Source organism: Scyliorhinus canicula, chromosome 18 (assembly GCF_902713615.1).
Source record: "Scyliorhinus canicula chromosome 18, sScyCan1.1, whole genome shotgun sequence".
Taxonomy (NCBI): Eukaryota; Metazoa; Chordata; class Chondrichthyes; order Carcharhiniformes; family Scyliorhinidae; genus Scyliorhinus; species Scyliorhinus canicula.
In genome coordinates, this window is record NC_052163.1 from 101,881,984 (window position 1) to 101,906,245 (window position 24,262).

The following is a 24,262-nucleotide window of genomic DNA, read 5'->3' on the forward strand; positions in this document are numbered from 1 at the left end:
GTAATGGACAGCCGTTTGTCCTTTGTAAGTTGATACCTGCTGACCACTCAAAGTTCTAAGACCAAACTAGAATTAGGTTTATTGGTGTTGATAGTGTGAAATAGTGTAAAACATGTGAGAGCAAGACACTAGCACCGTTCAAACCTCTCCTGATATTTATTTCCAATCACTTCAAAGGAAAAATTGGGAAGAGATTGGAAATGGACCAGTGACACATAATCATCCGCTTTAGAGTCACATAATTTTTTTGTCAAAAAGACTCTTTTAAAGATAGATCATTGATCACTCGATTACACTTGTAATACACAACTGGAGCACAGCGAAACTTCTCATTCATCACAGCAAAAGAGTCTGTGCACTCTGACGTCACAGCATTAAAAGTTGTAAAATAATTTTTTTTAAAACTTTCATGAATTTAAAAATATTTTCCACGCAATTGTGAGTTAACATAAAATAACGACTGGGCAAAATGAGGTATAATGCTGCATATAAGGTCCTGTAAACTAAGGGAACAATGTGAGTTAAACCCTTAAACAAGTTTGGATGAAATGTTAAGCATACTTTCTAATCAGCAATGGTTTAAAGTTTATCAACTAATTGTACATTCTCATTGGGTAAGAATCAATCATGTATAGGTATTGCTGTTAAAAAGAAAACTATGGCTTGGAAATTCCAATTCTGTGTTTGCCAGATTTCCTGCCCATTAAAATGAAATGGTGGAAAGTCCAGGGCATAGCGGAACAAAGTGATAAACTCCTTGCCTACATTACTATGGTTTTGCTCACAGTAGGTCGGGGGCTATATTGTTCTATAATAAAAGCGTTTTCCTAAGTAATGCTCAATTTTTGCGCAATAGAGTTGATCTCCTGTGGTTTTATTCACAGACAAAAAATAGAAAATAATATGTGCCTTTCTTTTTCTACAATTGTCCCCCCTGACTTCACCTCTCAGTCTCTTCTCTCTATTTCTCTACTTATTTTAGTCCCTTCATGGATTTCTTAACACGGGCCCAGTTCTCCAATATGAGGTACAGTAGTCTGGTGGTTATAATAGTGGACAATCAATCCAGAGGTCATGAGTTTGAATTTCACCACAGCAGGTTGTAATAGAGAATTGAGAATAAATCTTCTCATTGGTGGGTGAGTAAATACTCAACTGGTTCACTGATATGGGAACTTGTCACCCTTAGTTGGTCTGGCCCACATGTGATTAGCCTTCTAAAATTTAGGCTGAATAATCTGGGGGAAGTGGAGAAGACTGAGCATGCCCTCTCCCCCAGAAACCATGTTGGCGTGGAGCCGATATGCTCATGCCAACCTGTCCACAGGCATAAAGTGCTGTGGGGTGGACTTATGAGGGCTGAGTGAGACTTCTGTCCTCATTGGTGTGGATGCCACACCATCTGGGGCTGCTGGTCAATCTGATTGGCTGGCAAATCCATCAATCCTTGGTAGTGCCAGGAAGGCATCAGAGGGTGCTGCCAGGACTGCTGGCGAAGAAGGACCTCAATGACCTGGATCCCAGAGCAGGTAATTCCAAGGTCTTGGGGGGATGGGCTGGTTTTAAGGGAGGCAGCAGATAGGAAGGAAGAAGGGGTTCAACCTAAGGGGGGACCTGCAATTGTCAAAGGGCAGCCCCCAAGAAGACCAACTCCCCTTCCTTCCCACCCGTTAACAACTTAAAGTGAAAAAACGGGCTTCCTGCTCCTGCCCGGTTGTTTTTGTGTGGGCAGCGTATTATCAGGGTCAATGGTTTGATAACAAGCCTAATTCACCATTGATTGTTCATTTTAAAATGGTGTGCAGGCTGAAGATTTTGGCACCTATGGGTTGGAAGGTGGTGGGATGGCCGCCCACTCCATTTTGTGTCACCAACACCCACTGCAACCATGGGAAACACGCCAGCCAAGGGCATGTAAAATTCAGCCCCATGTCTCTAAGTGCCATGACCCTATACCCTCTGAAGCTATAATAGCTTTTAAGAAAGTAAGTGGGCAAATGAAGAATAACATTTTAAAATGATATGAGAAAAGGCAGAGGAATAAGATGAAATGGTTAGCTTCGACAAGAGCCAGCAGAGGGTTGAAAGTTAAATGGCCTGCAAATTCTAACAAAAAGAGTTTTACAGACAGACAGAGATGAAAACGGATGATTCCCCGCAACAACAAGCCACAAATGGATCTTGAGGAAATAGTGGACTAGAATTGGTGGATCCATTGCAGAGGATCATGCAGGTGGGTATTATGCAACTCAAACTCTATTCTTCTTTTTTCCCTGCTCAGTGTGTGAATGTATTCACTCAGGCACTCTCTCATTCACAATATCTTTCACAAACGTAGCCTACAGCATAAAATCACAGCATGCCACGATGTTGACAGGTCACATTTGTTGTAAGAGGTGTATTACTGATAGCACTGTAATACTTCCTATTATTGTGTGTCCACTGGAACCCCCAAGGACCAGCTACATGCAATCCCTGAAGTTGCTGAGAGTACCACTTCACTATCTGCAGCACCACTTATTCTGCAGTAAGCATTACTACAAGTGTGTATTCTGGAGGCATCAGATGTAGAGATGCAGGGGCGCTAGTTAAACTACACGGCACAAATGATGAGGAGCAAGTAGAGATGGGGAGAAATGATCAGAAAAGTCTTGACTGTAGGACTAATTCAACGCTGAACTTCTGGATTCTAGGCAGGTGTTATAGAGAGCATCAATTAATTCATGCAGATCTCTATCTTTGGGCTCTTGTGTTCTTTTAACTATAATAATCTTTATTAGTGTCACAAGTAGGCTTACATTCACCCTGTAATGAAGTTACTGCAAAAATCCCCAGGTCGCCACACTACGGCGCCTGTTCGGGCACACTGAGGGAGAATTCAGAATGTCGAATTCACCTAACAAGCATGTCTTGTGGGAGGAAACCGGAGCACCCGGAGGAAACCCACGCAGACATGGGGAGAACGTGCATGCGCAGACAGTGATCCAAGCCAGGAATTGAGCCCGGCCTTTGGCACTGTGAAGCAACAGTGCTAACCACTGTGCTACCATGCTGCCCAATGTTGCAAATACCTTGAGCTCCGATATATGTGAGGTTGTCTTGGTTGAGAGGTTGCTGCAGAGTATACACAAAGCTTCAATGACTCAAATGTAGCTCAATGTTTCTCTGCCATACAATCACAGGGCATGCTAAGGAAATGTCAATAGCCGGTGAATGGAAGGAGGAAAGCCAAGCAAAGAAGAATTATAGACCTCTTGTCTGAGCGTAAAACATACTTCAGTGTACAGGATCACTGTCAGCTCAGTAATTGTAAACTAGGAAGAGGTTGCTAACGTGTTGATCACTGCTCTTGAGTAAACCTGGCTGTCAAAGGCGTTTATCCCCAAGGTCAACACAGAACCATTGAAATCTGTTTATTGGCTTGCATACCCTGTGCCATATAATATTATGGAAGAAGTAATTAGAGAAGTACAGGATAGAGACGTACAGTATATGCTGCATCAGGGAGTAATCAACAGCCTGTGAATTAGTCCCTGACGAAGACACGGTCATGCAGTCGGTATAGATTACATAGAATAATATAGAAATTATGTAACAAGGAACAGCCCACATAAAGGGGTCAGATCATTCCTGATTCGTGTCACCCAACTCCAGTAGTTCAACTGGTCAACTGTGAGTAGCTCAACTGCAAAGGTTCCAGTTTCCATCTAAGAGTGCACCCGCTGAAAACTGATTATTATTCCCGGGCCCCCTTTCCTTCAATCACCTATCGAACTTACTCTTGAATGTCGATATGAACTCTGTTGTGATCATTAATTCGGGTAGTTTTACTACATAACAACCACTCTATAAAGACGATTTCACCTGCTTTCTGCCCGGAATGCTTACACTTAATTTTGTATGTACCTCACTCCATTCTAGATTTCATTCACTGGAACCAGTCTGAGTCACTCTTTTATCATTTTAGATATCGCCAACAAACCATCCCGTCAATTGCTCTGTTCCAGTGAAAGCAGCCCAAAATTGTGAAGCCCTTTTTCCCATGTTAGGCAACATTCTATTGTGTGATGTGCCCTGTCTACTGGCTCAACATTTTTCCTACATTGTGGAACTCCAAACTTCACACAACGTTCCAACCATGCCCTTACTAAGATATTATATAGGTTCATTTTAGGTCTTGAATTTTCACATTCTACACCGCTTGCCGTAAAACCCACCTATTATGGCGTTAACCATTTGTGATGTTATTCTTAAAGTCTTTTGCAATTGAAGCCCCCAAGCTGGATCTAACTGTTGGGCTCCCTGCACCCCGGGTGAAGGAGTGGGCGGGTGAGCTTGCTGCCGCTTGGATGGCTTTCCCTGTAACCATTTAACGGAGATCCTGTCGTTATTTGATTTAAAGGCGAGACTTCGCCCCCATCTGGGCAGGAGGCCCCACATCTGATAGCTGCTGGCTAACTCCCCCATCTGGGCAGGAGGTCCCACACCTGATAGCTGCTGGCTAACGCCCCCATCTGGGCAGGAGGTCCCATATCTGATAGCTGCTGGCTAACGCCCCCACCTGGGCAGGAGGTCCCACATCTGATAGCTGCTGGCTAACGCCCCCATCTGGGCAGGAGGTCCCACACCTGATAGCTGCTGGCTAACGCCCCCATCTGGGCAGGAGGTCCCACACCTGATAGCTGCTGGCTAACGCCCCCATCTGGGCAGGAGGTCCCACATCTGATAGCTGCTGGCTAATCAAATGGCTGGCATTTCTCTGCCCAGCACTGCCAGACGAGGAGGCCACTGCTGAGACTGCACCCAGTCCCCAACGAAAGGAACAGTGGAACCAGAGTCTAAGATAAGTGGGGGAGCAAAGGTGAAGGGGTGGGGTGTGATAAGGTGAAGATCTTGAGGGGAACCCCTGATGGCCCATGACCCTTATTTGAGAAGGCCCCCCTGCTCCTTGCCCCTCACTAACCTGCATAATGAAATTGGCTGGGTTGGTGTTTGGTGTGGGCTTCTGCTGCTGGTTAAAGCTACGCAAGGGTCTGAGTTGGTCCGTGCGTGGACCGGCCACCTAATGCTTCCCTGTCGCACATAAAATTGCACTGAGGGCAGAGGCTAGTGGCTTGGTGGTGGGTACACTCCCCATGGTATTTTACAAGCCAGACCCACCTACCTACACACCCCTGGGGGCCATAATCTAGCAACTCCCCGCTTCAATATTTTGTGATTTTAATGTCTCCTATTTGAAACTCTAGATAACATTCCCGCAAACCCCACCTCCAATTGGAAATGGAAACAGTGACAGAGGCAGACACTTCTGAGACATTCCCTATAAAGCCTACTCTGTTTCTTCCCTCTTATCCAGTATTTAGTCTAACCTTCCGCCCTTGTCCTCCTGCCATGGGAAATGGTTCTCCCAGCAATTTGAAAAGGGTGTTTAAATGCCAGCTCATTAGTGCAGAAGCTACAGCCTTACTTATATGAGGCTGCATTTCCAAGATATTCTGACCACAAAGCTTTCATGTAGTTATGTTACGTTCTACACTGTGCAACTCCATTGGAACGGGGCACTGTCGCTGTGAGTACAACACGGTCATTTAACATTGGTGATGTCCCTAAAAGGCAAATGCTGATGTACTGTCACATCAAGATTAGATGCATTATTGGTCCTCATGAGTGCTGCCTTGCTGGCACTGTTGGAACAGTTAAGCGCGAGCTGGTAAAAATGAAGCAAATACAACTATTTTCGGGAATCATAGGAAGCAGTTGGCTCACCTACATCAATGATCTGGAATCCAGAAAATGAAGCCGGTGTAAAAGAGAACAAAAAGACCCCCAAAACTTGTAACTTACAAAATGACACACACCTACACTTTACATGATATAACATTCCTGACTTACCAAGAGCAGCACCATAGGATGTTCTAGTAATATATTAAAAATGACATCTCAGTGCGCAGACATCACACTGCAGACAGCACACTTTGCTGCAGATGCAAAAGAATCTTTAAAAAAAAACAAAAAATAAAGCCAGTTACTTAATGTTGGGTGCTTATGATCTAGAGCCAAAACTGACAAGCACTTTATATTCTCGAATCAAACGACAACTAAACTCTGCATAACCTCAACTTCTGTTTGCATCACCCAAAATGTGACTTGTTCTCTTAAACGTGTACAGCTCCATATGAAGAAAATAATAGATAGTGCGTTATGACACTTGTCCTTATAATGGCTTAACATGATGTGAGAGCTACAAACAGTAACATGAAACAGGTACAAATACATATTTTTTTCCCCAAAATGCCTCGCTTCAGCTACCAGACTTCCAAGGCCACTTCGGCATCACAAAGTCTGTGCCACACTTGCACCTCATTTCCCTAAATTTCTTACTCATGAACCACGGAGAATTGACAGCTGAACTGGTAGAGAGTCAACACAGCAAACAAATAAAAACAATTTTAATAGCTTCCAATGAAAAATTGGCAGCATCTCGGTGCCTGCAGTATAATTGGATCTAATCAAATAGTTCCACATGCTTTGTGACAATTTTTAGGGTTACCCTATCCCCCAGGAGATTCCTCTTCAGGGGATGAGGAAATGAATAAATGAATGTGATAAAATTAGGCACTAGGACCCTGAGGGCACTGTGGTCACAGACAGAACAAAGGAAAGCAGAAGTTTCATGGCTCGCGGGGGATGGTAACCTCGTGGTCAGAAGGAATCAAAGATGCTGGGGTTACAATGCAAAGTGACCAATTAGGATATAGGGCCAGGTCAGGAGGTGTATAGAATGACCAATGGGAAGCTTATATGTGAATCTTACTGTGATTTTGAATATATCAGCAGAAGTTTCTTTGTACACTCTCTCTTTTTATTCTGGGCTCTCAGAAGACAGTGTGTGTGTCCTGAGGTCCTATGGATTAAGTCAGCCTTGCAAGTTAGTTATTATTAAATGATATGATACCTGCAAATCCATCTCAGATTTTATTGAATCTAGACTGACAGCAAATTAACCAGGAATCCACATTTGGTGCCGAAACCCGGGATTTCTCGACAATTTTGCCTTTCATCTGCGAAATCAGAATTGGAATGCTCGCAGACGGTGAGAAAGGAAATGGGCCCCACGGTATTTTTATATCGATTTTCCTCTGTCTCGTATTCTGCTAACAGTCTAATCACTCGCATTTGCTCAGGTCCGATTGCCTCGACGAAATCAAAGGTCAGTCTGATGGATTCAAAGATTTTATTTCAGTCACTGCAGGTATGGTTAAGTTTTGGAATGAGGCGAACAGTTCAGTTGGTGTCTGATGGGATGTTGCCTGGTTCCTCAGTTGCATGAGGCGAACAGTTCAGTTGGTGTCTGATGGGATGTTGCCTGGTTCCTCAGTTGTATGAGGCGAACAGTTCAGTTGGAGTCTGATGAGATGTTGCCTGGTTACTCGGTTGCATGTGAGTAGCAAATTAAAAATTGGCTCTATTAAATTATACTTTAATTCGGTTAAGGTCTTTAACGGATTGATGTGATATCGCGCAACAGTTCAGTAAAAGACCGCTGATGGAATGTTGGCGCACACTTCAATTCCGTTCAATTTTAAATTTGATGAAAAAATTGGTTAAGGTCCGTACCGGGTTGATGTGATGTCGCGAAACAGTTCAGTGAAGGAAGGATCGCTGATGGAATGTTTGCGGACAGTTCAATGCCGTTCAACTATAGCTTCGCGAAGATATGGGTTGTTTGAATGAAACAGAATTGGGTTATAAATGACTTGTGTGTTGATGAATGCATGTGTACGGATGTGAATTCCTTTGTCTGAATGGAGATCTCCAATGAATGAATGAGTCTGTTTGATAAGAATGTGATAACCTCTGTTCCTAGTTTTGTGAAATGTTGTGTTTTAGGAGGTATTAAAGTGAGAGTTAAAACGGAGTAAGTATTTGAAAGTTCTTCAGAACCTTAGTAATAATGATGTTAATTAAACATAATTCTTAGGAAGAAAACAAAAAGTGAAATCAAACTGTATAAACTGGGATTCGTAAATGATTAGTTGCAACTCGGCATAGTCTTGGCTGAAAAAAAAAAAAATAAATAAATGGGGGAAATAAATACAATAGTTTCAAATCAATTCGAAGTTATAAATGGCCGGCAGAGCAATGTGCTCTGCACGAAATTCACACAAAGAGATGTTCAAGCAGACAGCTTTGTGTAAGCTGTACTGCATGGCTCCGCAGGGTCCTAGTGCCCGACGAGCACGAAAAGTCACTTGCAGAAATAATGATGTTTACCATGTTATAGACATTGAAGAAGGAGATTTGGAGAATAAAGATATTGGACCAGAAGTTAGATTAAGAGAATTAATTGCAGTATCAGGAAATGAGAATCTGATTGCAGGGAAATATTTAATGAAAAAATTGATGCAGAAAAATTAAGATATTAAAACCAATTGCTAATTTAGAGGAAGTTTGGGTGAAGCTACCAACTAAGACTTCAGGGAACATCATCCGTGAAGCTGTAAAATGTAAAGACAAGATTGTTCAGATTCTGGGTACACATACAGTTGAATTAGGGCAGCATGGTGTCTGGAGCAAATGAAATTGTATCACATTTAAAACACATGACCCAATGGGGGAGGAGACAGTGAATTAAAACCTGTTAGCAGCATTGATTGGACAGCTGATAAAGTTCAAATGTCATGTTTGGATCTTACTTTCATACAAATCCGGTCGTCATCAAAATAAAGTAATTAAAGTAAATGCAGTAGCACTATCAGGAATGTATCAAGGGAAGGTTTTGACCAGATTGGATCACTGGGTGAGCAAAAGGGGAGGAGTTTGAGATTCTTCGCATCTCACTCAGGGGTGCAATAACAGAAGGAGGAGGCTTAACAGGCCACAAGGGCGGTGATTAATGGCCCTCAGTTTAAAATGGTTCACAGTGAGTATCAGGAAACCACAAGTCTGGATTGTGGGGCATTCTGTAGCCCGATTGTTTGGACTGGTAGTAGTCATATGAAACCCAGGAGACGGTCAGATACTGAGTATTCAGGAGAATGGATAATGCATTTGCAAAGACAGCGATGGGATGCTGCAGCCCCCAGGGAGATTTGGGGCATTCAGGTTTGTCCTGATTGTTTTGTGGAATATCAGGCAACTTTAATGATTGAGGTTTGTGACCACAGAGGGGATTTTGAATCCAAGAGCATGGAGCAGTGCAGCACAGGGCAGGCCCTTCGGCCCTCGATGTTGTGCCGAGCAATGATCGCCCCACTCAGACCCACGTATCCACCCTATACCCGTGGCCCAACGGCTTCCCCTCCCCCTTGGCCTTGCTATTGGGACACTGCGGGCAATTTGGCGTGGCCGGTCCACGTAGCCCCGCGCATCTTTGGACTGTGGGAGGAAACCCACGCGCACCGGGGGGGGACGTGCGGACTCCGCGCAGACAGTGACCCAGCCGGGAGTCGAGCCTGGGATCCTGGAGCTGTGAAGCATTTGTGCTAACCACCATGCTACATAAGTGTCAGTGTAAGTGGGATAGATTAATGACAACGTGCAATTACTGCAAGGATAATTTGGCCGACAACAATGTGACTTTAAAAGGCTGTGCAATCTTGTAGACAAGTGACAGACTTATGGTATCGATTTGTGAGGCAGTACGTGGGCTATGCTAGATGGTACTTCTGGAATATCCAAGCACGGATAGGAAGATACAAATTAAGAAATAGGGCCCTCTCCACCTTTGACCTGTTCGTTTTAGTTTCAGATGAAGCAACGATCATACCGATGAAGAACCTGAACAACACTCTGCAGAAGAATGTTTCAGACAGTATGGGAAAAAACTAATGATACAATTGGCTACATGTTTGAGGGAATTGAATGATAGAGCCCGGAAGAAAAACCTTACGGGTTAGCAACAAATCAAAATATCAAATTATTACTGAATACTGAAACCTCCGGTCAGACATCTCTAACGGGACGTTAGCTGATGGGTGATCTGTGGTCTCCAAGAGGGACGTATTACGCGGAGGAGTTATTAAGGGTCTCGGCAGATAGCAGTGACTGACGAGGAACCCCCGTATTTTAAATGACAGTAGTCTGGAACAGTGCATCTCAAACTATCTGATGTGGCGTACCGGCAGTTTTTCCAATGTGCCAGGGACCGGTGAGCGAAACAAGCCAATCCAGGATTACTGTCTCTTTCTTTTCTGGAAACACTCCACGTACCGGTACGTACGCGTACCACACTTTGAGAGGCTCTGGTCTAGAATATTAGCAGCTTGCTGCCGCGAGGGGAAATTTGTAACCAATATAGCATTGGAGAGTATAACAGTTGTTACAGACTAAATGTCCTGTAAGTTGTTTGGGAATGTTATGTATAAATTCAATTGGGTTGTAACCACAAGAAGTTACCTGTACTAAGTGCGTGAGTGGTGTTTAAGAAAAAACAAATAATGGCAAGTATACACTCCATGCGGTAAGGAAAATGATAACAGACAACAGGGGGTTGAAGAAAACGGAGCTATTGTCTCAAGTAAGCCAGGGCTGGCGGGCTACATGATTCAGTACAATGTTCGACGTCAGAGTCAGGACGTCAGAAATAGAAACAGGATTGGTTGACGCTCCTGCAATTAATAAAGCAAGATAATCAGTGCATGATACAAAATATCAGCAATTACCATTCCTATGGGAAACGGAAAGCACTTCCTACAAAAAATCCCAGTGAGGGATAAGGACCTTTTGGTTGCTGATGGACTGAGTTGTGGGCTGCTTCTAAGGGACATGAGGACGCTTTTATGGTGCTACTGCCCCGAGGTAGTCAGATGCCTTGGAGGTAGTGGAACAACCGGAATGGCTATTGTGTTACCTTCCTGAGTGGCGCCAGCTATGGTTCACGGTGATTGGACTTGAGGAAAGCACCTCACAAAGGGTCTATTGACACTGGTCTGCGAGATGGATGCATTTACCATTGATTTTCCTGCACAGTTTACAAATCCTGACATGTAAACACGAATGACAAGGCTGAGGGATAGTTGCTAGTCAGTATAACTATAAGAAGGATATAAATCCTAAGGGAAACACAGTAGTATTGAGGATGGCTATCTATCTAGTCAGATTCAGTTCGGGGTTATCTCTCATAGCTTGGTCATGGGGATTTACCTGCTGCATGGATTGATAATACTTGTTATTATAATTGTAGACTGCACAATCATTGGATGCTTTAATATGTGTTGTACGCTGGCTAGGGCTCGGATGCTGCCGATAGGCTTGGCCCATCATTATTCACCAAAGATGACATCTCGTCACTGGTGACCATGACACCAGACGGAAGAGGACGGAGAGCCAAAGGCTGTAAAAATGTGCTGAGGTGTTTATGTACGGAATACTGGCTCAGTTAAGTTCTGTTAACGGGCCTCATTTTATTGGACAGATTAACAAGGAGTTCTGCTCCCAGTTGGGGATATGTTAGCAGTTAGACTGTGTGGACAGACCGCAGTCAGCCGAGTTGGTTGAGAGACATAATCAGACCCTCAAAACTAAATTGGCTAAATTAAGAGCGGACACGGGGCCGACATGGCTTAAGTTGCTCTCCGGTGTCCTCATTCAGCTGTAGGTCACACCTGCAGGATCGGCCTGGCTCTCTCCTGCCGAGTCTTTTCCGGCAGGCCCATTAGAACTCCCGGGAACCTGCCTGTTCCCAGATTGGTCCAGTTTCACCATCTGACTAAAGAAAGGACTAACTCTGTTCTAGCCCTCCATGGCCAGTACCGTGCAGCTCACTCGTCACCGTCCCTATCACATAGCTCGCTCTCAGTGCAGCCTGGTCGTTATGTCATGGTCAAAAATTGGACTCGGAAAGGGTTAGAGCCACGATGGGAGGGGCCTTTCCAAGTTCTCCTTACCACCCCAATGCAGTTAAAGTGGAGGGGTGGAGTGTTTGGGTCTACCTCCACAACTGTAAAAGGTCGGTCACTAACCTGCCTCCCTTCCCCAGCGCTATTTTACAGGTGTGAAGCATGATGGGGTGGCTACACGCCGCCTGTGTGATCTTCGGCATCGCCTCGCTTAGAGTGACATCGGCGGCGGAAATGGAACAGGGGAATATCATCTACATCTGTAACCCCAACCGAAGTACCCGGACATTCCACCTCTGCAAAGATGACGTTCTTCGCTGCCCCCATATACGAGGACGTGGTATCGACTCATGGAAGTTCATCCGGTTAACGGACCATGCAGGACTTATGACGCAATTGCACCGGTCCCAACGATGGGAAGGGAAGACTGCATGGACATTGCCTTGTTTTTGGAGCATATGTAAATTTGATTTTGGATGTGTTAACCTTGATGCCTTACAGGTAAAATCAGACTATGAGGAGGGGGTAGGAAGAGGTTGTGAGAGAGAAAGAGGGACTAGACAGAGGAAGGGCTGTGTAAGAGGGGAGGTACAACCAGACGTAGATTATCAGGAGATGTACTTAATTTATTTAGGATCCGGAATAAGGGAAACCTGGACGGTATGAATCTCTTCTAGATTTACCACCGCTTGTATGGCCAGGGGAGGGTTGTCTGCTACCCAAACCCCACATCGGTGTCTAGGTTATTTTCTGTTTCACCGCTTTGGGGCACTCCCCAAACTGTGGTTCATTGTCAGAGTTCCGAGCCACCGCCCGCGCAAGTTACTCTTCCTTACGATCCAGGTTCGGCCCACCGGCTATTCGCCTTCCCCTTCCTGGGGATAATTCCCACTCTCACTAGGATAAGCTTCAACGGTGGAGGGCATATATATCTAGCCCCTTCACTCCCAATAGAGATTCCCGGTCATATGAGAATTGTTTCAGCAGTGAGAGGTACGGCTGTTGCTGGTAGAGATGAAAATGAATATAACATGTCAGTTCTCCACTTGTACTGATCTAAAGTGTTGCATAACCCTGACATCAGGTCAATGTACCTGTTACAATGCCACTTGTGTCCCATTGACGCTGGGCATCCAGCTCCTTTGTAGCTGGGCGAATGTCTCTCATATCACTGTTGAGTCTAGGGCGTTCCGCATTGCTATGAGGCCCGAATGGGCGTTCCAAAGCTGGATGAAATGGGCTACTGGGGGTTCCCTGCTCAATCAATATACTGATTGTGATGCTAGCCGGTACACGGAGCAAGGATACTACTTTTTCTTTAATGGCACAGCAACCAATGTTTAGTCACTCCCATTTCCCCGCCAAATTGCTATCGGGACTCTAGTCCCCACCACAGTCCCCTGCCCCACTGAGTGGATACTGCACCATAAATTGGCGCGTCGGTCAGTCTCAGCCGAATTCTGCGAAGGTTGGAAGAAACCTCAGGTCCCAGCACCCAACCGGGGCCACTCAGCCGGATGGGGAATTCTGAGCGCCTAGACACTGGGGGGGTATGGGGGGTTCCTTGGCGGTCAACGATAGGAAGTATTTTATTTGCGGCCTTACCATCCTGGGAAACGAGACCTTAGGGGCCCTTGGGGCACTAACCAGGGAATTATCTCAACTCAGGTTGTTTGTCATGCAGAACCGTTATGCTCTTGACTATCTCGCCTGCATCTTTGTGGGCACGATCATCCTTAAATGCGTGATGGGTAAAATGCAGGGTGCCGTGGAACAGATAGCCGCCGCCAGAGTCTTGACTGTTAGGATCCACGAGCATGCAGCGGCCGATGAGGTGCTGCAGTAGGATTTAGAAGTGCAGCAACAAGTTTTCCTAGATGAGGGGCCGTGACTGCGGCTTGGACCGATAGTTTATCATGAAATGATAAAAGGAGGGAATGAGGAAATGAATAAATGAATGTGATAAAATTAGGCACTAGGACCCTGAGGGCACTGTGGTCACAGACAGAACAAAGGAAAGCAGAAGTTTCATGGCTCGCGGGGGATGGTAACCTCGTGGTCAGAAGGAATCAAAGATGCTGGGGTTACAATGCAAAGTGACCAATTAGGATATAGGGCCAGGTCAGGAGGTGTATAGAATGACCAATGGGAAGCTTATATGTGAATCTTACTGTGATTTTGAATATATCAGCAGAAGTTTCTTTGTACACTCTCTCTTTTTATTCTGGGCTCTCAGAAGACAGTGTGTGTGTCCTGAGGTCCTATGGATTAAGTCAGCCTTGCAAGTTAGTTATTATTAAATGATATGATACCTGCAAATCCATCTCAGATTTTATTGAATCTAGACTGACAGCAAATTAACCAGGAATCCACAGGGAGATTAGTATGATGCAGCAGAAAATAACAGCCAGAATTTTCCGGCGGTTCTCGCCAGTGGAATCTTCCGGTCCCGCTGACGGTGAACTCCCGGCGATGGTTTCCCGGCGACAGAGTGTGATAAAGCGGGGAGACCCGATTGATGGCAGCGGGGTGGCCTCTGTCCACTGCGAAACACACTGCATGGGGGCGGTCGGGGCCCTAGCTGTGGAAAATCCTGCCCATGGAGTTTAGTCTTAGTAGATAAAACTACTGACATTTTTCCTGTAAGTATTGAGCTATTGTGGAGACGTAGGGGTGGGTTTAATAAAGAAGATCAGGGTATTGGCCAGGAGCGACAAAAGATCAATTGGGAATAAAAGTTTGAAAAATGTGTTCTGAGTGTGAATTGAGCTTAGTTTCTTATGCTTCACTGTTTATCTTTCGCCTTTTGTGCTCATCCCCCCCCCCCCCCCCCCCCCCCCTCTCCCTATCAGCTTCTCTCCTCTGAACTGGTCTTTCTCTCTTGTTTTTTAATATGTATTCACTTACAGGAAGTGGGCCTCACTGACTAGACCAGCATTTACTGCCCAACCCTAAGTGTCCTTGAGAAGGTAGCGGTGAGCCAACTTCTGAAACCACTCCAGTTTATTTGGTGTAGGGATACCCACAGTGCTGTTAGGGAGTTCCAGGATAGTGATCCAGTGCCAGCCTCCCCGGACAGGTGCCGGAACGTGGCGACTAGGGGCTTTTCACAGTAACTTCATTGAAGCCTACTCGTGAAAGTAAGCGATTTTCATTTCATTTCATTTCATTTCAGTGACACTGAAGGAATAACGATTTAGTTCCAAGTTAGAATGGTGTCTGGCTTGAAGGGGAACTTGTAGGTCTGTTTTGGCCTTGTCCTTATAAGGTGGCCGAGATGGTGGGTTTGGAAGGTGTTGCTGAAGGAGCCTTGGTGAGTTGCAATAGATGGTGCACACTGTTGCCACAGTGCTTCAGTGATGGAGGGAATGAATGTTTAAGGTGGTGATTGGGTGTCCTTCAAGCGGGTTGCTTTGCCCTGGATGGTGTTGAACCTCGGGTGTTGGTCAAGCTGCAAGTCGAGCAAGCCAAAGTGCTGGTGAGGATCACACAGCCAGCTAGAGGGGCAGGGCCTGAACATGCCAGCAGCAGTGAGAATCTGAGATTGAGGCAACATTTTTAAAGGTGCCCCGGCCCCCTCCTCAAATCAGACATCAGGACCCCCTGGTGGATAATGGGGAATCCTCCCAAACCCCACATGTAAAAGGGGACCCCCTCACATAGAAGAGGAACCCCCTCCCTCTGGAGAAGGGTAACCCTCTGGCATAACCCCCTTCTGGGGGGCTCAGCCAGGGAGCACTGTAAGGTCAGGTAAGTGGATAGTATTCATCACACTCCTGACTTGTGTCTTTTGGGCGGTCTTTAGGGAGTCATATAGTTAAGTTGCCTACCACACAATTCCCAGGCTTTGACCTGCTCTTGTAGTCACAGACGTTATATCTGATCCAGTTCAGTATTTGGTCAATGGCAACCCCCAGGATGTTGACAGTGGGAGGAGATTCAGCAATGGTAATGCTACTGAATGTCAATAAGGGAGCTGGTTAGATTCTCTCTTTCCAGAGATGGTCAATGCCTGGCACTTGCATGGCATGAAAGTGTCTCTCTACCCATTTCAGATTTGTTCCCTTTCTCGTTTGATGAGCTTTTCTGCCTCATTTGTTTTAAAGTTCATGTATTTAGATTTTGTGTCCTTTTACTCCTTTACTAACGTATTGTTTCACTTTTTTCACAAAACGTGCGTCTCCCTTTCTGATTTTCCACTTTTTCCTGCTCTGGTTTATTCTCTCATTCCCTATTCCATCCCCGTCCCTCCCCCTTACTTTTCCAGTTTACTGTCTTCTTCTACTTTTCACAACATTCACTCTGGAGAAAAACAGGGCCCATTTGTACATGCTACATGTGTACATGCTATATATGTACATGCTACCTATGTACATGCTACCTATGTACATGCTACATATGTACATGATACATATAATCTGTGAAACTAAGAGGGTTAACCCTTACATGATGTTACATTTGAAAAGCAAACAAGGAATTTATATCCAAAAGTGTTCACTGCAGTTTGAAATTAAGATGGGCATATTTCTTTACAATGATTTGTACAATAATATCCAGAAATAGATGTGGCAAAGTAAGTAAGATTCTTGATAGCTGCTGATACCAGTAAACAAGTTTCTCTTTCAGAGAATTCAGAGGTTGGCCGAAGAAGAACAACTCCTTATTGAAAGTCAATATTGTGTAAGTAATTAAAATTAAAAATGAATTGCTTCTGACATGTGCCTGTCCAATAAAAAAAAACTAAAAAGGACCCACCTAACTGAATTGATCACTTTCGTAATTAAATTGTTAATGATCACATGCCATTTGCGCGATTTACCATCCACTTTTGCCGTGTGCGAGATTCGAGTCATGGCGATTAAACTTTGCGCGAACTCAGAAATGCAAATCCTGATGCCGAGATTTGAGTTTCTCCGCTCCTCCGCCAATGACGCAAGCAGGTTCACGCCCAGAAAGGGTGGGAATCTAATATCCATATTTGAACATAAATTATATTGCCATTAAAGGGCTTGACACAGTAGTGTCTACCCATGATGCATCCTCCCTCCCTGGCAGCATGATGTTACGTCGACGTGAATTATTACTAGTTTTCAAAAGTGAATACCGGTTGTGATGACCACACTGGGGGCGCAGAGGTACCTGTAGCCTCTGGGGATTGAGGAACATGCCAGGGCTTTGCCCCCAGCACCCACCCAGTGCTACCCGGCTGTGTCCCCTTGCATGGGGCTCTGCTGGGTGTTTACCCTCCTCCATTTGAGGAGAGCCCCCCTCTGCATGTGGGGCTTGGGAGGTTTCCCCTTTGTTCGCCGAGGGGTCCTGATGTCCGATGTTGGTGAGGGTGGGGGCTTCGATTTAACCTCGAGATCAGGGCGCCCTTTAAAAATGGAACCTCGATCTCAGATTCCCGACGTTGCCGGCGAGTTTAGGCCCTGCCTCACCAGCTGGCTGTGTGAGCCTCACCAGCACTTGGAAATCAAAATGAACGCTCTCTAATCAGGGGAGAAAAGCCGGCTATGAAACCGGCGAGTTTCACACAGCATTTCTCACCCGATCCAGCACTCTGTGCAATTTTGGGAAGATTTGGGGTCTCACGGTAGCATGGTGGTTAGCATCAATGCTTCACAGCTCCAGGGTCCCAGGTTCGATTCCCGGCTGGGTCACTGTCTGTGTGGAGTCTGCACGTCCTCCCCGTGTGTGCGTGGGTTTCCTCCGGGTGCTCCGGTTTCCTCCCACAGTCCAAAGATGTGCGGGTTAGGTGGATTGGCCATGCTAAATTGCCCGTAGTGTAAGGTTAATGGGGGGATTGTTGGGTTACGGGTATACGGGTTACGTGGGTTTAAGTGGGGTGATCATTGTTCGGCACAACATTGAGGGCCGAAGGGCCTGTTCTGTGCTGTACTGTTCTATGTTCTATGTTCTATTGCACCCCATGGGTGCAATTGCCTCAATTATGTTTTCAAGTATTTTTGTTGTTCCCATCAAGGTTTATGATTGTTTCATGATAGAGGACCAGAAACAGTTCATGGATAAATCAGGATGATTCTGGTACATAAACATGTTGGGCACATAATTAATTTGCCCTAATTTTTTGAGCATGGCATGATTCGTGCCTTGCCGGTACAGATGGAGGTGGGCAAACCTTAAATTTACCTACCCACCTCAATTGAATGAGAGTGTCAGCTCTTGTGCCTGCTGTGCTGGTGTCCTCTCCGGAACTCTGTAAGTGAGCTCTGCACACAGCAGGATGTGCCAATAGCATTTTTATATAACACACAGCTTAGTCAGGCTGGCTCCTAAAGGGAAGATGGGACAAAAAGAATGCTGCAATGGAAATTCTTACAAACCAAACATCAGGGCACACAGAGGTGTCTGGACTGATGCATGCCATGTTGGAGCCATTAATGGTGCAGGTGGGCAATACAGAGATGCCATAGCCGTACAAGGGGCCAGGAGACCCCAAAGACCCCTTGGGAAAGGGAGCAGATGGCCTAGTAGGTGAAATCCCAGAGACTGGATTTGAGGATCTGGCAGCAGCTCCACTAATGACCTCATGTAGTGGGTCAAAGTCAGTGAGTGCAGGACAGCACGGTGGCGCAGAGGTTAATGCTGCCGCCTCACGGCGCCAAGGTCCCAGGTTCGATCCCAGCTCTGGGTCACTGTCCATATGGAGTTTTCTCAGTCTCCCCATGTTTGTGTGGGTCTCGCACCCACAACCCAAAGAAGTGCAGGGTAGGTGGACTGGTCACGCTAAATTGCCCCTTAATTGGGAAAAATGAATTGGGTACTCTAAATTTATTAAAACAGTTAGTGAATGTATCTTCACATTACATTTTCAAACCATCACATCACCAAACTCTCATGCTGCTTGATGCACCGTACCCCCATCACTCACCCAGCACCCAGATCACATCTATTATTCAGAGACTCCATTTTACTCTCATACACTTAGCAATGATGCCAGCCTTCCACCCACCTCTCTGTGACTCCACATACCTCCAGCCATTCAGCAAGGCAGGTACCCCAAAACACTGTTGTACAATTACTGACATTTTCCCACTCTGTTAGTGGATACAATAGAAAGGGGCAGAGCAGAGGCAGCAGGGGATAAGGATGCTGCATTTCTTCTGCTCTACAGGAGTCTTTCCTGCTCTAACTTCCAGCTATTGTTCTGTTTGGAAGGATTTGCAGGTTGCTAGTCAAACTGTTTGATTGCATTGTTAATGCACATTCCTTGCTATCAAGTCCTGGGGTGGGACTCAAACCCAGAGCTTCTAATAATAGTCTTTATCGTCACAAGTAGGCTTACATTAACACTGCAATGAAGTTACCATGAAAAGCCACGATTCGCCACACTCCGGCGCCTGTTCGGGTACACAGAGGGAGAATTCAGAATGTCCAAATTACCGAACAAGCACGTCTTTCGGGACTTGTGGGGGGGAAACCGGAGCACACGGAGCAAACCCATGCAGACACAGGGAGAACGTGCAGACTCCGCACAGACAGGAAGCCAAGATGGGAATCGAACCTGGGACCCTGGTGCTGTGAAGCAACACCTGCTAACCACTGTGCTGCCTCTGTCTCAGAGGCATGACTCCAACCACTGCTCCACAAGATCTCCAATGTTGTCTAAAATATTAAGTTAACCAGGGCTGTTGTGGTGATATAACCACTGTAGTTATGTGTACTTGCAGTAGGGGGATGTATGCCTGTACCTGTAATACAGGTTCCTCCGGTAAGCCCCTGCCGGCTAGCTCCACCCACAGGGAGCTTGTGTATAAATATGCGTGTGAATCAGTCCGACCTTAGTCTACAGTTGCAGATGGAGGAATAGCATCGCACAGCAATAAAGCCTCGATTGTACTATTCTCTCGTCTTTGAGTATAATTGTTAGCGCTACAGCTGTATAAATGTGCTCTTGGCACAGTCACAGTAGAATAACTGATATTTGGGTGTTACCTTCACCTACAGTGTACAGATCTGAACTTATTCCTGATATGAGTTAAGTTTATTAATGTATTATTTTAGCACTCTGGTGCACAATACTCAGTGTAGGTGTGGTCACAGTAGCTCTTAAATGACTTTTAATCTCAGATGGAGAAATGGGTACAAATGACGAACGTGTAGAATGGTACTGTACCATTTCAACATGCAACACCAAAGTCCACAAGCATAAAGTGGTGAGAACGGGTGTGTAAGGCACCCTGCTGTGAAGCACAATTGAAAGTGGTAGCAAGCATCAGTCCCACAGAATGTGGAACAACTTTTCAAAATACATAAAAATTTCCTAAGGATTGGAAGTGAGGTCATCACACGTTAGAAATTCTACACACTAAACCAGAAGGCACTGAATTTTTTGAACTGTTAGTTTGGCCTCTTCTAGGTTTGGATTACTTTGAACGAGAAACAGCCTTTTCAGACAATTATACACCACAGACGTTGCCTGCTGACAAACAACCCAGGAATCAAGAAGAGCACATCATGAACAGTGCGCTGGCAGACTGAGAGAGAAAAAAAATCCTGCTAAGGTTTTTTAAAAAGTCACAGTGCTAAAACAAAAAAAAGCTCCTCAAAAGGTTACCTCATAACTTTACAAAGAAGGAGAAGCTTCTTCAGGAGAGGCAACATGAAGAACACGCTGGATGTGCAATCAAGAAAGAATCATTTTGGGGTTTACAATGATGGGTCCTCCTCAAAGACTAATAGTTTGGTCCTTATATTGTCCTTATGCCATTTCTAAGTACTGACTAAATCTGCTTTTCTCACTTGCCAATCTGATAAAATGCTAAAAAATGTTGATACCGAAGAGCCATAGAATCATACAACACAGAAAAGGCCCTTCAGCCCATCGAGTCTTCTCCTGTCAAAAACAACTACTTTTCTCTGCTTAGGGGTAGAACTACTGATAGGGTATACCTAATTATAGGAACAAATGAATAATAATCCTGTACCTTTTCAGAGCATGACTGGTATTTTGACCGTCTTTCACCTGTTTTCCAAATGTACTGTCATCGCCATGTTTTTGGTGACACCCCTCTATTGTTACCATGCCAGGTGGTCCATCAAATATGGCAAGGTTCAAAGGGCAAACATGCTGCCAACAAAAATGACCTTTATGCTATAAGTTCAGAAATTCCCACAACATATTATTCTATGCAATTGGATCACACACCTTTCCCATTCCAACATAGACCCCTATTCTGTCCAGTTGCAGCAATTACTGCATTTAACAGCCATCAGTAATTGTAACTGGGAGAAACACAGGAAGTACAAGACCTTTAATCCCAATCACGAGAGAGCCCTGTGGGAAGCTGAGGGGATGCCGGAGGGGTGATCAAAAGCCTCTCCTCAGAAGTTCCTGCACTATAATTTAATTTTTGTATCCCTTACTTACCCATTCACTTTTAAAATTAAAACCAGAATAGTAGCTTCCAACAGGACAGTGTTACGTTTTGCCACATAATTTGAGTGCGAAGTGGGATTTTACTGCAGCACTGCAATATATTTTCTCTGTACCATCCTAATAGTTCCCATGGACGCCCGAGTGGAAATATGTGCTCTGGTTCTATCATCACATAACACCCTGTGTTATTCACTCCAACGTGGTAAGCAACGGTACAGACACATTCATTTTGGAAGCTCAGTCTATGAACCGCAAGAAGGTATAACTGGTGAAGCACAGCACAAATAAGGAGGATTCAGGGCTAGTACAATTATAGGAGCAGCAAACTATTGCCCAAAGGATCAGCTCACAACAGTTCAACTAGCTGCTGAGTCCAATAATTTGTACCTCACAAGGCTTACCTACAAATATCTTTTGGTAGGTCAACATGTGCATTCCATGCAATCAGTTGTAGCTGAAGGTGAGGGATCAGGCATGAGGGTTTCAGGCTTGGGGCAGTGGCTGTAAAGTAAGTAGGTCAATAAGCAAAGACGGGTGGGAATAAGGATCAAGCTGGATATGATGACGAAAGTGAAGGATGGCCTGGCCTGGTGAGAGGAAGGGATAGAAGGGAGCAGGACCTGGATGGATCAAAAGAAAGACTGAAGTCATAAGCTTACAAAAGGAATGCTAAAATTTAGACAAAACAGGTAATTATCTTAAACTGTGGACATAGAGGTAAAAATGTGATCAGATCAAAATTAGAGTCTAAAGGAAAGAAGGAGGCAGTCGTATGAAGCCCATCCAAAGGCTTGAGGGAACTTAGACAGCGAAGAGAAATCCAGTTAGGAGTGGGTAGAGAAAAGGTAGATCCAGAAGCAATTGGAGGAGTGAACTATCAGCTCAGGATCAAATCATCTGACAAAGGATTTTATTCATGCATTTCAGAATCGGTGATGCTTTTACTATTCACACAATTACCTCAACAGTCTTAATTTATGTTAAGATGTATTAAAAAACACTATAAAATAAAACTAAAATATTTATCAAGCCAATTCACTTACATCAATGTTACATGATCGAAAGCGTTTCCTCTCCCCCAGGCAGTATCGCCCACCAATAGTTGGTCTAGAGTAGGAGAAATAAATTGATACATTATTAAGGAATCAGACACAGTTTATTTCTGTAAATGTGGTTGAAATATCTTGAAAAGTAACATGACCAAGATATTACTAATCAGAGAACTTGGAACTCCATTTTACCGCCACAAATGTAATTGGCTCTTGGTGTTATGTATTTTATATGTTTGATTTTCCTTGAAGGAAATGAAGAGGTAACACTAGTGTCTAAGTGTTCAGGAACTTTATGTACAGAGTTCCATACGATGCATTAAAATGCCTACACTATGGTTGGGCTCTGGTTTCTCGTAGTTTCTGTTTATCTGTTCACTTTTCTCAGAGTCCACATCCCAATCAAGCAGTGAGCATCGGGTAGTTGCCAGATTCACATAATCAAACACAGGGAGCAGGATTCTCCCATGCCGCGCCGTATGGGAGAATCGCCGTCCACGTCATTTTTTCCCACGGCGTCGGTCCGGAGCGGAGAATCGGCGCCATTTGCGCCAGCACATTGGCGTGGCGCTGGTCGCAGGCTACTGTCCGCGGCCGGTCCGCTGATTCTCTGGCTTTTATGGGCCGAGCGGCCGCGCAGAAATGGCAGAGTCCCGCTGGCGGTGTTCACAGCTGCTCGCAGCTGATGGGAACTCTGCGCATGGGGGGGCCCCGATGGGGTCTGGCCCGCGATCGGGGCCCATTGTTCGGCGGGCCGGCCTCTCCAGCCCCGGCCCTATTTCATTACGCGGATGGCCCCTGAACCACCACGCCATGTAGCTTCGGGGTCGGCGCATTGAGGAAGTCCCCCGCACATTCACGGGTTGGCGTGGCCCAACTGCGCATGCGCAGGTTGGCGCAGTGCCCAGTTGGCGCCGGGAAGGGAGGCTGGAGCGGCGTGAACTGCTCCAGCACCATGCTGGCCCCCTGTGGGGACCAGAATTGGTAGTGCTCGTGCCTGCTTAGCGCTGTCGTGAAATGCAATGGCGTTCATGACGGCGCGAACTCCCTCCATTTTGGAGAATCCCACCCAGGAAATTGAACACTCCACTTGGAAGTTATAAAACAAACCTAACATTGCTAATTTACTGATAGTGTTGTTCTGTTGGAATTGTGTGACCAATTCTTAAGATGCATTGTGGTGCAGCAGAGTAATTTGTATGTGGGGACCATGTGATCCATCCAACTATTTACAGAAGTTAGCAGCCATTCATTTATCATTGGTACAACGTTATACTTCATGCATAATTCTCACCATCACCAAAAATCTCTCCTGTCTGAGCCCTCAGAGGGATTACAATTAATTTATTCTATTCCTTACAATGAGAATTTTATCATGAGCTGTTTAAAAAGGCACCATGGTCAAATCCACTAGTTGATCCACTGTGGCATTGCCCATTGAAAGTCAAGACATATGCAGATTGAAGGAACAATACATAATAATAATAATAATCTTTATTGTTACAAGTAGGCTTACATGAATACTGCATTGTGGATATTGTGAAAAGCCCCTAGTCGCCACATTCCGGCGCCTGTTCAGGTACACAGAGGGAGAAATCAGAATGCCCAAACTACCTAACAGCACGACTTTTGGGGACTTTTGGGAGGAAACTGGAGCACCCGGAAGAAACTCATGCAGACACAGGGAGACCGTGCAAACTCCACACAGACAGTGACCCAAGACGGAATCGAACCTGGGACCCTGGGGCTGTGAAGCACCAGTGCTAACCACTGTCTTACCATGCCGTCCTTACATTCTAAAACAAGGTAAAAGAAGCTGCTACTACAATGGAGATTTAAACAAAAACAATGAACTGGTGATTTAAATTAGAGCAAATTGTTATTGATTTCTGATGTCATACAATTACAACAGGAAAATAAATCACTGAGAGAAAAATAATACTGAGAAACATGACAGCAGAGCAAAGTAGGCG

The 24,262-nt window shown here is 45.1% G+C and overlaps 1 protein-coding gene across 1 annotated transcript in view; it reads right to left on the reverse strand.

Annotated features, from left to right (window-relative positions):
- LOC119953594 (A disintegrin and metalloproteinase with thrombospondin motifs 6-like) overlaps nt 1–24,262 on the reverse strand; it is a 167,282-nt gene that overhangs the window by 48,061 nt on the left and 94,959 nt on the right. Inside the window, exon 14 of the mRNA XM_038778003.1 lies at nt 22,284–22,347. Coding sequence (XP_038633931.1) covers nt 22,284–22,347 — 64 coding nt within the window. The remainder of the gene's footprint in view (nt 1–22,283; nt 22,348–24,262) is intronic.